The sequence below is a fragment of the Carassius carassius genome, chromosome 49, assembly GCF_963082965.1.
Source record: "Carassius carassius chromosome 49, fCarCar2.1, whole genome shotgun sequence".
Classification (NCBI taxonomy): domain Eukaryota; kingdom Metazoa; phylum Chordata; class Actinopteri; order Cypriniformes; family Cyprinidae; genus Carassius; species Carassius carassius.
The window spans coordinates 5,650,766-5,664,571 of record NC_081803.1 but is presented as its reverse complement, the minus strand read 5'-3'; the positions used below and the strand labels follow the sequence as shown (position 1 = coordinate 5,664,571).

At 34.5% G+C, this 13,806-nt stretch overlaps 1 protein-coding gene across 2 annotated transcripts; it reads right to left on the bottom strand.

Annotated features, from left to right (window-relative positions):
• Positions 1-7,099: 7,099 nt before the first annotated feature.
• LOC132132709 (5'-AMP-activated protein kinase subunit beta-1-like) lies at positions 7,100-12,296 on the bottom strand. Of its 2 annotated transcripts, XM_059545198.1 has the most exons (8): positions 12,165-12,296; positions 10,587-10,801; positions 10,343-10,512; positions 9,139-9,232; positions 8,946-9,060; positions 8,660-8,790; positions 7,634-7,702; positions 7,100-7,541 (listed from the first exon to the last, which is right to left on the bottom strand). In XM_059545198.1, exons 2-8 carry the CDS (start codon positions 10,731-10,733, stop codon positions 7,464-7,466), a joined length of 804 nt encoding a protein of 267 aa, XP_059401181.1. In that variant the 5' UTR covers positions 10,734-10,801; positions 12,165-12,296; the 3' UTR covers positions 7,100-7,463. The 2 variants fall into 2 exon arrangements, with proteins under 2 accessions (XP_059401181.1, XP_059401182.1); XM_059545199.1 differs by lacking the exon at positions 12,165-12,296 and having other exon boundaries at positions 9,139-9,234; positions 10,405-10,512; positions 10,587-10,925.
• Positions 12,297-13,806: the final 1,510 nt, after the last annotated feature.

Below are 13,806 nucleotides of genomic sequence, written 5' to 3'. Positions count from 1 at the left end.
TTCACAAGTTGCCCTGAAATATTAATTTCACATTTTAATATTTCCAAAATTGATATGGGTGTGCTCTAACTCCCGCAGGCCCAATAAGAAGACTAACTATAGAGAACATATTATTAAAGTTTACTGTAAACAATAAATAAATACATCAAATCTGATTCAAATCTAATTTAATACTAGAAAGAAACAACATTTAAACATATTTGAAAAAAAATTTTTTGCACTATTAAAAATTAGGAGTGCATAGTAATCTCAATTGTAAATCATTATATGATGTGACTCATTCTTAGAGAAATTATAGGTTTTACTCAGCTCCCACTGTAATTCATGACCGGTGGCACAACTAGAATTTCTACCTACAACCAGTCACCTCTCATTATACGGTAGACAGTTCTTAGATCGGACAACACGCAATGTACTGGGATTGTGTTTCAGCATAGGAGAAAATAAATGTTGGTCACCATAGTTACCCATTTATTTACCCAAATATAATGGAGAAGAAACTGGAGATAAATATATATAATATATATTTTAAAAATCCCAAACGTTTATGTGACTTTTGCACTTTATAAGAAAAATAATCAAAATGTTTTTCATGACTTGTAAGCATGCATGTTATATGTGCTTCATGTAACTATCTGTAGAAACCAGAAAGCTGGAGATGGCTTTCGCATGAGTCTTCTCTCTTTCCTGTCCTGCATGCTTGAAAACAGGCTCAGAGGAATCATTGTGAGGGTGAACCCACCCGACTGAAGCTGTATTGCGTAAAATGATACCGCTGGCATTCGAGTGAAAAGTTTCATGCTTGAAAGGGGCGAATCAAGTTCCAGCGAGTATACGGCAGGGAACGCCTCTATCTTCTCCACCTCCCATGACTCTGTGTGATTGGTGAACACAATGGAATGTCCTTGTACAAATGACAGTTTGTCATTCATACCTCTCCCTTGTCATCTGAATTGACTGATGTATTTCTGAGGTGTCTCCCCCTTAATCAGTTTATGTTTGTAATGATGTCAGAAACGAGCCTGTTCTCCTCCCAAACCACCTGTACTGTATATACAACCGTCTCATTCTGCTCCCAAACTAAAGCATTTACATGGGTGTCTTCAGTAATGGGCACAAACACATTTTTTTTTTTTTTTTTTACCTCTATCCAGAAAAGGATGCATTCGCTTTTAAATAAATGCTGTTCTATTCTATTCATCAAAGAATCCTGAACATGTTTCTTGAACAGCAGATCAGTATATTATAATGCTTTCTGAAGGATCATGTGACACTGAGGACTGGAGTAATGATGCTGAAAATTCAGCTTTGCATCACAGGAATAAATTACATTTTAAGTAAAAAAACTGTTATTTGAAATTGTAATAATATTTCACAATATTATTATTTTTACTGTATTTTTGATCAAATTAATGCAGACTTGGCAATCATAAGAGACATTATATAACTTTACAGACTAATAGTAAGACTGCTAATCACTGAACAGTGAAATACTGAGATTTGTGGATTTTGGCGAGAATTTTAAACACCATCTGTTATTTCTCTCTGTGACGTCATGCTCTTTTGTTAAGTCTTTGAGTATGATATGATTCACATAATGATGTGTGAGCAGCAGCTGGCTTCATGACATCTCATCTGCTCTCGTCGTGTGTAACTGAGATCTTTGACAGGCGTCAGCCATCATCAGGCCTCATGATGAAATCATGATGACGTTTTCATGTTTTCCCACACCAGGGACTGCTGTATGGTGAAATGAAGCAAACAGATGAACTGTAGGAATGGGAAATATGTGTATACTATCTGTAAGAAAGGATCGCAAGGTACAACAGGCATGTCAGGGAAAGCCTCTCTCCATTCTCTGCCTTTTTGTGTTTTGGTGATTTATTCAGCATGCAGACTGGAATGTCCTTGTGTGAGAGTTTGTCATACAAACTGTTCCTCTCCCTTCTCATCTGAAGTGATTTATGTAATTCAAAGGTGACACCCCTCCAAAGCAGCTTGCATTTTTAATGTTCGGTCTGGGAGTAGACTGAATTAATTGCCTTGCTGATTATTATATGACTCATGATCATATGACTGTCTTTGCACCAGCTGCATGGTGCAGATTCTTACCTACAAACGTCTTGTCTCCTATATTTATGTGTAATTCCGTTCTTAGACAGTGTTTCGTTCTGACAGATTGATGTGTTACGTTATGTCTTCTAGAGAGATGACTCTGATCACGGGTACATGCTGGATGTTGATGTTCCCTAGGTTTAGCTGAACTCCCCAAAGGCTTCTGGGCCAGCGCCAGAGCTTTTGTTTGTGGCATACGTGATTCCCTGAATGAGGCCTCTCTGTGCTTTAGGAATTGCTATGAAAGAGACGCTCTCACGTTTTTGGTGCAGTAACTTGATAGCGCAGGGGAATTTGGGGCTTTGTTGTCATGGACGCAAACAGGAAAGAGAGGGGAAGGGGAAAGGAACAGTCAAAGCAAGTGGTTTTTGTTAGTATGTCCTGTATGCTGTATCCTGTACACGTTCTTTAATGCAGGAGTTAATGTATAATATGACCCTATAAAATAAAATGTGTCATGTTGAAAGAGCTAGAAGTTGAGGAATTATTGAAACGCCAATGACTGAACCAAGCAAACATTCAGGTAACAATGCATGCCAAAAATTATCAATGCGTTGCTTAAACACACCCTGCAATCTAACAAACAAATATATAATTTATTAGAAATTATAAATAATAATTATTTATTTTTTCAGTCTCCATATGATTAGCAATTTATTCAAGATTGTAAATTATTAATATATAAATTAAAATGATTTTAAATAAAAATTATGAAAAGTGTGATAGTATAATAATTTTTACCATATATGTAGTATTTTACACATAAAAATACTCATTTTAGAAGAACATTTAAAAAGGCACTTATATGTATATTTGTATATATATATATATATATATATATATATATATGCACACACACACAATTACTATTTTAACTATATATATATATATATATATATATATATATATATATATATATATATATATATATATATATATATGCATAGAGAGAAAGCAAGATAAAGATTAATCAAATTTGCAATATAATTACAATGTAGTAATTATAATTTATTATAATTTTTAATATTTAAGTATATGTACAGTGTATACATAAATACATTAACTTTCATAATTTTATTAAAATATATTTCATAATTTTAAATTATGAAATCAAAATGACAAAAAACATAATATTTTTTAAGTGTGTGTGTGTGTGTGTGTGTTTTTGTAGACTAATTACTATAGCTTTTTAGAAGAGAGAGAGAGAGATGGACAGATATGAATAAAAAAGCAATACAGTTACTATACATATATTGTAACTATCATTTTTTAGAACTTAAAAAAAATATGCATTAATGCATATGTACGCAGTGTATATATACATCTATTTTAGACAGAGAGATCAAAATTACTTAAAACATAATTTATAATACATTATTTTAAGGAATTATTGGAAATTAATTAATAATTTTATTCTGCTAGGATGCATTCAATTAGTCGATACATATCATATCATATATAAAAAGCAAGTACTTTGTCATACTTGCCCATGGCCAAACTCAACGAGAGTCACATGAGTCAGAGACAGTTGCTAGGGAACGCATTTTTCCTCTCTGATACAGTATATTTGCCTCACCTTCTCCTTTTGATATGGGATGGTATCAATTCTACTTTCTGTCTGTTCAACCTGCTTTGGAATGCCACTGAGGCAGTTAGAAAGGTCATTCATAAATTCTAATTCTTTTTAAGGTCAGGATATTTAATTCTGGACAGTATGCTAATGCACGCTTAATGGCATAAAACCGGGTTGACGTTAATATGCAAGCTTGCATATAATCAAACAAAGTTGAATATACCAACAGTATAATACAGTAAGACTCGTAATAATTATTTTCAAACTGAGAGGTTAAAGTATACATATTACTTTTTTTTTTAAGTGATCCTAACCTAATATCGATGTTTTTGCACCATCTTGCAATATTAAAAAAAGTATTAATTTCGTTTTTTTTTTGTTTTTTTTACTGTATGGTAATCAACTATAGCAATCATAAATCCTCAAACAAAAACATACCACAGTCTGTCTGCTCATTTAGAGATTTATGATTTTCCCCCTCCGGACAGAAGAATTCATATTGCTTTTCTAAGCGGATGTCTTATGGGAGAATAACTCCAAAGAAAGTTTAAATGAGTTCATGACATGTTACTGTCAACATGAACTCAAGCATACTCCAAATTCTCAAGAGTCTTCCCTCAATTACAAAAACAGCCTCAGCTGTATTTTCAATAATAATCAGAAATCAGACTGATAAACTGCTGCATTCTTCCACACAATTCAAATGTAAACATATTAGAATTAGTTTAGAATTGTGTTTAGTTTAAAAGTATATACAGTATATTTCTCATTTTTGTTTTTGCAAGTATAAACAATTAAATCAGACCTTTTTTCTTCAGTATAGGCCTAAATATTGCATCAGATTATAAACCATACCAAAGTCCTTTTATAAATTGTCTCTGACCTACTTAAAACATATGGATAAAGTTGTTTATAGCGTCTCCTAGTGGTGAACTTTTAAATTAGAATATTTATGAAGGAACCTGGTTAACCTTGTTCACAAAATAACTCAAAGTACACTAAATATATCTGAAGAAATTCCTTTAAAGACCGCTAAAAAGGTTTCTCCACTGACCTACTAACTTGATTTTAACTATTTAAAAAAAAATACCAACTTTAAATGACTCACAAAAGTCTATATGCAAGTACATTATGTCCTTGGCCAACACTTTTAGTTCTGCAAATTCAGCATTGTAAGAACCATAATTTAAAATGTCTAGAAACAAAAGGTTTGAAATTTCAGAAATACAAATATTCCTGCTGATCTTTGATATCTGCAGTTGCTGTTTTCTCTCTCTCTCTCTCTCTCTCTCTCTCTCTCTCTCTCTCTCTCTCTCTCTCTCTCTCTCTCTCTCTCTCTCTCTCTCTCTCTCTCTCTCGGGCCATTCAAGACAACACCTGCATGCCTTTGTTGCCTTAGAATGTGTCACAATAATGTGTGCAGATTAGCCGTTAACCCTCAAGCAGTCTGTATTGAATAATTAGGGCTGCAGTTTGTCTTTTGTCTTCAGTTCTTAGAAAATATAGGACAAGGACATTCAGGTTATTCTGTGCAGTGTTAAAGTTGACGGGAGGAAGCCTGGTGCACTGGTCCCAAAAATGCTGTTTATATATATAAACTATATATAGTGGTGAGGAACAATATTTTTGAACAATATTTGAAATATCCCAAAAGGAAGATTCATCATATAATTAAAGTGGAAGCATTCAACTAACAGATCGAATGTGGCATAGATTTTTTTATCTATTTTGAGCACAAAGTATTGATTGCTTGTCAAAGAAACATTTAACAGCATATGAATCAAAAATACATTATTTAGTGACACACTATCAGTCAAAAGTTTGGATACATTTGACTAAATGTATAAGGTATTTCTCATTATTTTAACAACGCTTGTATGCTTGAAGCTAAATATATGTTTTGGAGACAAATATTCTAGTATATATTTTGCAGCATACCCAAGATTTAAATTGCTTAATGTATTTCTTTATTGATTTATTGTATTAAATATTTAGTAACACAAGAATCATTACATATGAGCAATACATTTGTTAACAGACCTGATCTAACATGAACTAGCACTTAACAGTTGCACTTTTATTAACTTTCGTTGACAAAGATGAATAAATATTTAAAAATATTAATAGGTACAACTTTTGATTTTAATATCTAATGTTGATGTAAATATTTAAATTCAATTAACATGAATAAATGCATCAAATGTGTATTTCATTGTTGATTTAAATAATGTTAACAAATAGAAACTTACCAAATGTTTCATTTCATGTATTTATTTATTGTATTATTTATTTATTTGAATGTCTTACAAGATATACATTGTTGTTGTTTTTTTGTTGTTGTTGCTTTTTTTTGGGGGGGGGGGGGTTATCAGTCTATTTATTGACAACATGCAATTTATTATTAGTATTATAATTATTATTGCTATTAATATTATTATTAAGCCACTAACTCTTTTCAGTAATTAAGACATCAAACACAACTTAGAATGAATAATGAAACATTCACATGGCCCGGCTGAATGTTTTGCATTGGCACCATTGATCATAAAACCATCAGCCTGTTTTTTAAACTGTAATCTTCATTTCTGAAATACACCTGTATTGTAGACAGACCTGTCTTTACTGCACAATTTGCGTCATCAGTGACCTAAATTTTTTTTATTTCATATCCATCTCCTGTGCTAATACTCCAGAACACGTTATGGTTGTAATTTTCTTAAGCCTTCATAAGACGTGCAATTACTACTACTGAGTAATAACATAAATTGTTCAAATTTTTCCTGTAATCTAACAACGTGATATTAGAAGTAGGGCAAGACACGTTGGACCTACTGCACTTTCCTGGCTATTTCCTGTCCTGTATGTGTTGGACATGTTGTTCGGGTGGTCTTGGATCGACTAACATTTATGCGTTTCATAACAGTGATGAACTTGACAGATCAGCTCATCTGATGTAAACAATGAGTCCATGACATCCATTATATACCACACTATATAATTAATCAAGGGCCTGCACATAATATCCTGACGATTTCAAAATATCAAGATGTTTTTCCAATATTTTTTTGAAGGTCCCGAAATGTTACATATGCTGCTTACCCAGAATGTCCAAGGAACAAAACTAAAACTGGGTGAATCATTTATTCAGTGATATTTGATTTCAAAGAACATAACAGAGATTAATAGTTACATCAAGAGTTACATCAAGTCGTTTGCAATATTTATTTTGTTCTGCTCTCATGAAAATGCAGATGATTACAAATAAATTAAATAAAAACAATGGATTAAAATTATGAACTTTTTTCATGGAATTGAAAGGGTGGAATCAGTTTCTTGTGTAAAACAAAGTTTTTTAAACCCTGCAGTTTTTATATATTTGGCACAAAACAAAAAAATATCATTATGCTTAAATATCATTATGCTACCTAATAATATATTAATATTTATCTACACACACATTTAATAATTTAAACTAAATTAAACAAAGCTCTATTTACACTCATTTCTCACATTCAACAACACATCTCTTCCTACTATGTGTTTAAAAGTGTACCAACCTCAAAAAGAGTATATATGTGCTTAACTGTCCTGTAAATCTAAGCTATTTCTAGGTTTCTGATTATTATACCAAATAAAGTGGGATTCCCCTCTAAAGTGCATCTCTGTACCCTATTTACAGTAATACTTACTATATAAACCAGCCAGGCTAGACACTATATAAACCAGCCAAGCTAGACATGAGGTCATGTAAGTTGTGCTGAAATGGTCATGTTTCTCAGATTGGCTTGTACAGCAGGGTTGTGACATATTTCTTCTTATACCGATGTGTGCCACTCAGAACCATTACCCCATCCTGTCAGAGAGCCAGAGGAGACACAGTCATCCGAACAGACTTGAAAATCAATAGCAGTTGATCTCACAGAGCTCTTTAAGTTGGTTTCTTACCTTAATGGACAGAGCGTACAGGTGATTAAGCAGGACGTGATTGGGCTCAGGGAGCAAAGCTGGATCACACTGTTAGGAAACAAGAGCATCTCTCCATTAGCCTGAACTCATTTCGATTGACAGAGTCTATTTTGGGCCTTACAATGTAATTATGCAAAGTAATAGATTGTAAAAAAAACTTAAACTTAAAACAATTATTCTATTTAGATTCGGGCTCCCAATCTTGGTGGCTCTGCCCCCAAAAGGGGTCATGCAGACAGATTTATTTTATAGATTTTAATTTATGCTCATATAAAATGGTAGTTTATCTGCATTATATGTCATGTAAAAAAAAAAAAAGTTAATATAGGCGGCATATTCACCAATACCGATATATCGGCGACAGGATCATATCGGGCCGATAATATCTGCAAAACTATATATCGGTCTGGCTCAAAAAAAAAAATTGTTTAAATTACTTTTCAATCAATTTTCCAATGAAATACAACTATTAAATATTTCCCCCTAAATTCCTTTTTATTGGAATTTCTTCAGATCTTTGTTGTCTGTTTTGATTTTTCTAGATTCGGTAATATTAAATGATAATTGATTTAAAAAAAACTTGATACATCTATTTAATAATCTGTAGTACAACTGCACTTTTGCACGTAAACTGGGTTTAAAAAAAAAAAAAATTTGAAAGTGATATATTTCATAAAAGTTATTATTTTTATTATTATTATTACTATTATTTTACTACACAATAGTAATATATTTCTCATCATTATTTTTAAGTTAAACCAAACTTTTGTAGTTGTAGAACTTAATCTGGAATGTCCTCATATAAGAGATTTTTTGATTCATTGTACAGCCTTACTTTTATATATAAATTCTGAGACACTGCAATTCCATCTGCATTTTCCACTTTGGGAAATTGATATGGTACTGTATGGAATCAAATCATTTCATAAAATCAATCATTTCATATGATGAAATCAAACCTGTCATAATAACAGCCTTAATGCGATGTCTTTTGTAAATACTCACAGAGATGCCGGTGTCCTTATTGAGGATGACCTGTAGGAGATGAGGGGGCAGAATGGGTGGAGATTTTAACTTCTCCTGTTTGGGCACATAAGCGTCCTGATGGTACGGCCCAGGAGGAGAGCTGGACAGGTCTATAATCAATCAAAACAATGCGTCACAACAACCCATGACACTGACTGTTTTTAAAACCACTTTTGTGTAATCTAAATTATGTAGCAGATCATTTTCAGCTTTTTATAATTAAATGGCGGTAAAAAAAGATGAGAAGACGGTGTGTTGCGTTAACCTGACATGTCAGAGCATTTCTGTGAATCCACCATGAGTGCATCGAACACCTCAAAGTCTGTCTTCTTCACCTGGATGATGTTGTTGACTGTGCCGAGCTGGTTGGTCACCACCGGCTAAAGAGGCGAAAAATTCAGTGTTGTGTTGGTTTCAAAGTACTAATGGAGGCTGATGATGATTGATGTCTCCATTACCTCTGCTGGGTCATGTGTCCACTGTCCATCCACAAAGAATTTATACTGGTGCTCACCCTCAGGCAAATCCACAATCGCCACAAAGTTGTTTTGACTGTTGAAGAAACAAGTCAAAATGTATGTTAAATGACCTGGATTTGAGCATTATCTTAAAGATATCAGTAGAATAACTTTAGCAGAAGTCTTATGTACCAGTGCTACATTTATGTACTATTATATTTGATCAATATTTCGAGTGAACTTTTATTTTATATAGGGCTGTGCAAAAAATCGAATGCGATTTTCATGCGCATAGTAAAGGCACTCCTGTGATTAGTAGTACATCTCCAGCACGTGCGTTCAGATCAGGGTTGCCAGGTTTTCACAACAAAGGCTGCCCAGTTGCTTCCAAAACTAGCCCAAACGAGTTTCCAGGGGGTTCCCCGATAAAAATTGTGTCCCGGTGATAAAATACATGTTTTATGACAGGGTTGTCTTGGTAAATTCACATTTTAGGGACTAAATATCACAATATTGTGATTGGGGTCGCTTCAACATGTGTAAATGAAAAACTTGGCAACACTGGTTCAGATGGAGCAGCATTTACTACACAGAGCCGTAGTTCACTGACAAGCTACACAAAATCATTTTCAGAATCGGCAATGAATCGCCTGCGATTTTAAAAATGATTTTGTGTAGCTTATCAGTGAACTACACCTCTGTGCAGTAAAGGCCAACCAGTGTTGCCAAGTCTGCGGTTGTTTTTCATGTCTGCAGGTCGTAGCGACCCCAATCCCAATAACGTGATATTTAGCCCCTAAAATGCGAATTTTACCAAGGGTTCCCCGCCAAAATCATGTATTTTATCGCTCAGAATAAAACGCGACTAGGCTAGTTTTGAGAAGCAATTGGAAAGGTTTTGTTTTGAAAACCTGGCAACCCTGATCTGAACGCACGTGCTGGAGATATACTACTTATCACAGGAGCGCCTTTACTGATGAGATGTCCATGAAAATCGCATTCGATTTTTTGCACAGCCCTAATTTTATATGATCGGTTTAACATATTAATAAAATGCGATTAATTATGGAAATAATGATGCATTAAAACGATTAACATATTTAAAGTACCCGATGCTTTTCTCATTTAACACAATAATTCAAATTAAGAAAAATGTGAATAAGTTAAGTTAAAATAGTTTAAGTTAATGTTAACTCTTACATACCTCCTTATCAAAGGGATCTTATTGGTCCAATTATTAAAAGAGCCAGAAATATAGACTTCCCTTCCAGCTCCTGTCCACTGAAATACAGTGGGTCGATCTAGAATTAGAACCTCATCATTGGTCTCCAGGTCTGGTCTCCAGTCGATGAATTGCTCTTTTTCTAACGGTGCCTAAAAGACAAGACAGAACACATTATCATCATATTCTTCATAAATGAACAGATAATGCAAGCCAACACACACACTTTGATGTCCTCTCCATGAAAAATATCAGCATCCTCTGGGCTGTCCATCAGGATTTTAGGACGGTCTCCATCCTTGGTTCCTCGACTATCCCTTCTGTGGGCCTTTTCCTGGCCCATGCCGGCCCTTTCACTGCTTGTGTTCCCCATAGTGCTCCTAACAAGCCTTTCCAGAGGTCACACAGGGTGTGCAGCCAGCTGGCTGGGCTTAAAATTATCTGTAACACAAAACAAAATGATTGGATTGCATGGATTTCCAAGTGGAGTTCACTTCACTGACTCTACAGTTGTGAAAGTTCAGCATGCTTTTGAACTCACTCTTTATACAAGCTTTATACAAGCTTTCTTTGGCCTTTTATTGTGGCCAGCCTAAAGCACACCTGTGCAATAATCATGCTGTCTAATCAGCATCTTGATATGCCACACCTGTGAGGTGGATGAATTATCTCGGCAAAGGAGAAGTGCTCACTAACACAGATTTAGACAGATTTGTGAACAATATTGGAGAGAAATGGGCCTTTTGTGTACATAGAAAAAGTCTTAGATCTTTGAGATCAGCTCATGAAAAACGGGGGCAAAAACAAAAGTGTTGCATTTATAATTTTGTTCAGTATAGATAAGGTTTGTCCAAGAAGTCAATAGATTTGTCGCTCGGCTTTTTTGTTAAACATCACTAAGTGGGTCTGAAAAGTTACAAAATCTAGCAAGAAGTTACTAAATTGGAAACACTGCTTATTAACGTTAGTCAGTTGCAGACTGTAAATTTGGAACAGGAACATTCTCATTCTATTGGATAGTTTTATTTTACAAATATTTTTTATATGCTTATGAATTCATTATTTGCATTAAGTCATTAATGCAAGAAGAAATAATTAATTTGTGGTTGGGTCATAAGGTGTGCAATGTTGTTTTTTTTATTACTTAAGAAAAGAAAGATTTACAAAAAAATTAAATCGAAGTTGATTTATTAATAGTTAAATTAATAGTTAGAATCGCTGGCCGTCAGGTTATTGAAATATGCATACTAATAGTCTCTCAAAACTGGTAGTTCCTAGTCCAAACTGGTATACAGTAAAAGCATTTAAGTCATTTATCTTCAAGCACTGGCATTTCTTTCAAAATATGCAAGTCAAATTTAAGCTTAAGTTACTCAATAAAATAATATTTTGAAAGCGTTGACAGCTCCATTTATTTAACTCGTTTCATTTCTAAAGCCTGAGACCTCATAACCTCAAGGCACAGTAGAAAATCTTACTTGCAATTTCACTTGATCTCAAAGGACGTCTGACATAAAAAGATAAGGACAGCCATTAACAGTTTAAAGTCTCGTTCTGATATTTAATGCGAAACGATCTGTTGGTTTTTATAGTGGCAGCAGACGTCATCCCAGTTTTAATAAACATCTTCACACTAATGTGAAAATGTTGCAATCACCTTAACTGTGCACCGTTATTAATATTACAAACAAACTCATGCTATCGCACACTGTAGGTACTGCTTTATATTGAGCCGCATCTGGCGTTCTTCACATTTTTTCATGTTTGAAACAATGGAATTCGGTCTTAATGTGAAAAGACTTACATGGTCTTCTGCGCAATACGGTATGAATTCGAGACCGCTATTTGTCCTTGATCACAGTTATTTCATCATCGGCATCATCGTTTTTTTTTCACTCACCAGCTTATCACAAACTCAGCATCCACTCCGCCTACCACGGAATGCATCTCCTCTGCGCATGCGCGTCTTCACTCTTCACCCACGCCTGCTAGCGGCAGTCTGTCTGCGCATGCGCGTGTCGTACAACAAACAAACGCTAGATGGACACCACTAATTATTTATCTAGTTTCAAGTAGGGCTCGCTGCAGCCTGCGGTGGACATCCAACCCCGCCTACATCCAAGCGTGACGTCAGATACCCCGCCCACATCCAAAGACGTCACATATCCAACCCTGCCCACCCGGATGTGCCATCATAAACCGCGCCTATATCCGTCTACGTCACGTTCTCATTAAATTTCAAACAGGAAGAAGCGTCGAGAAGACTGAACTGAAGAAGTTTGTGATGTTTTTAATCGGTAAAAGAAGGAAATATTGTTTTGCGATCGCCAGAAAGAAGAAGAAGTTGTTGTTATCTGTATTTGCCAGTTGCCCAGAAGAGGAAGAAGTTATCTGCCATGGCTGTAAGTAAAGAAAAATTCGGTTTTTAGCCCAAAAGTGTTTGTCACACTCACTGTATGTCTCTGCTTAACGTTAATAGTTAAAATGGTAAAATGTACACATTAAATTATCAATGAATATTTTGTTAGACATGAAGTGAAACGATAGCACACAGGCACGTTATAAGGCTACCAACACTGCTGTGTTTACTTTCATAATGTCTATAATGCTCCTAACTGTATCCTGATAAAATGTATGTGCATTGATTCATCCTTCATGTTTTTTTTTTTATATCCCTGACACATAATACTGATCTCTCTCACACACACACACACACTCACACTTCACCTCTCTCACATACATGTACTCCCCTGGCCCCATGCAAAACACATGGAATATATTTAATGATATACACTGACAACTCTTGCACAATAACTTGTTTGAGCAACCACACAATTCACTATGTCTTACTATGTCTCTGTTCGTGGCAAATCTTTGTATCCTTCTATATACACATAATATTTATCATGTTTTACAGGATCCTACACCTCTGCAGTCCAAACCTGATCCAGAACAGTTCTGCCGTGATGGGGGGGTTTGAATGTCCCTGCTGCAGTTTCACCACTGAAGAGAAGTTATCTTTTACACTTCACCTTCTAGAGAACCACATAAGTCATGCAGTGGACCATGGAGGTATGGTGAGAGCATGTCTTTAGATAATGATTGGTTTTTGTGTTTTTAAATCATATATGCATGTATATGTATGTTGTATAATCTAAATATGTATGTGAATCTCAAAGAACAACAAGATGAACTGTAGTTTCTTGGGAACCACTAAAGTGATGAGAATATTGTTGTTATTTATCTATGTGTGTTTTGTAACTTGCTGTGTACACTCTACACTTTTGTTAATTTTTTTTTCTACAGGTTACTTCATCTTAAAATGAATGGCCCGTGGAAGATCATTATAACCAAGGTACGAGAATGCAATCATCAGTTTTTTTTTTCAGTCCTTGTTCTGTAGTTTTATGTATAAAAAAAAAAAATAATTATACATTTAAATATTT

Coding starts and splice junctions, on each gene's coding strand:
- LOC132132709 (XM_059545198.1), bottom strand. CDS start 10,733: ATGGGGAACACAAGCAGTGAAAGGGCCGGCATGGGCCAGGAAAAGGCC. Junction 10,513..10,586: donor TTCATGGAGAGGACATCAAA/GTGTGTGTGTTG, acceptor CTTGTCTTTTAG/GCACCGTTAGAAAAAGAGCA. Junction 9,061..9,138: donor GGACACATGACCCAGCAGAG/GTAATGGAGACA, acceptor TCGCCTCTTTAG/CCGGTGGTGACCAACCAGCT.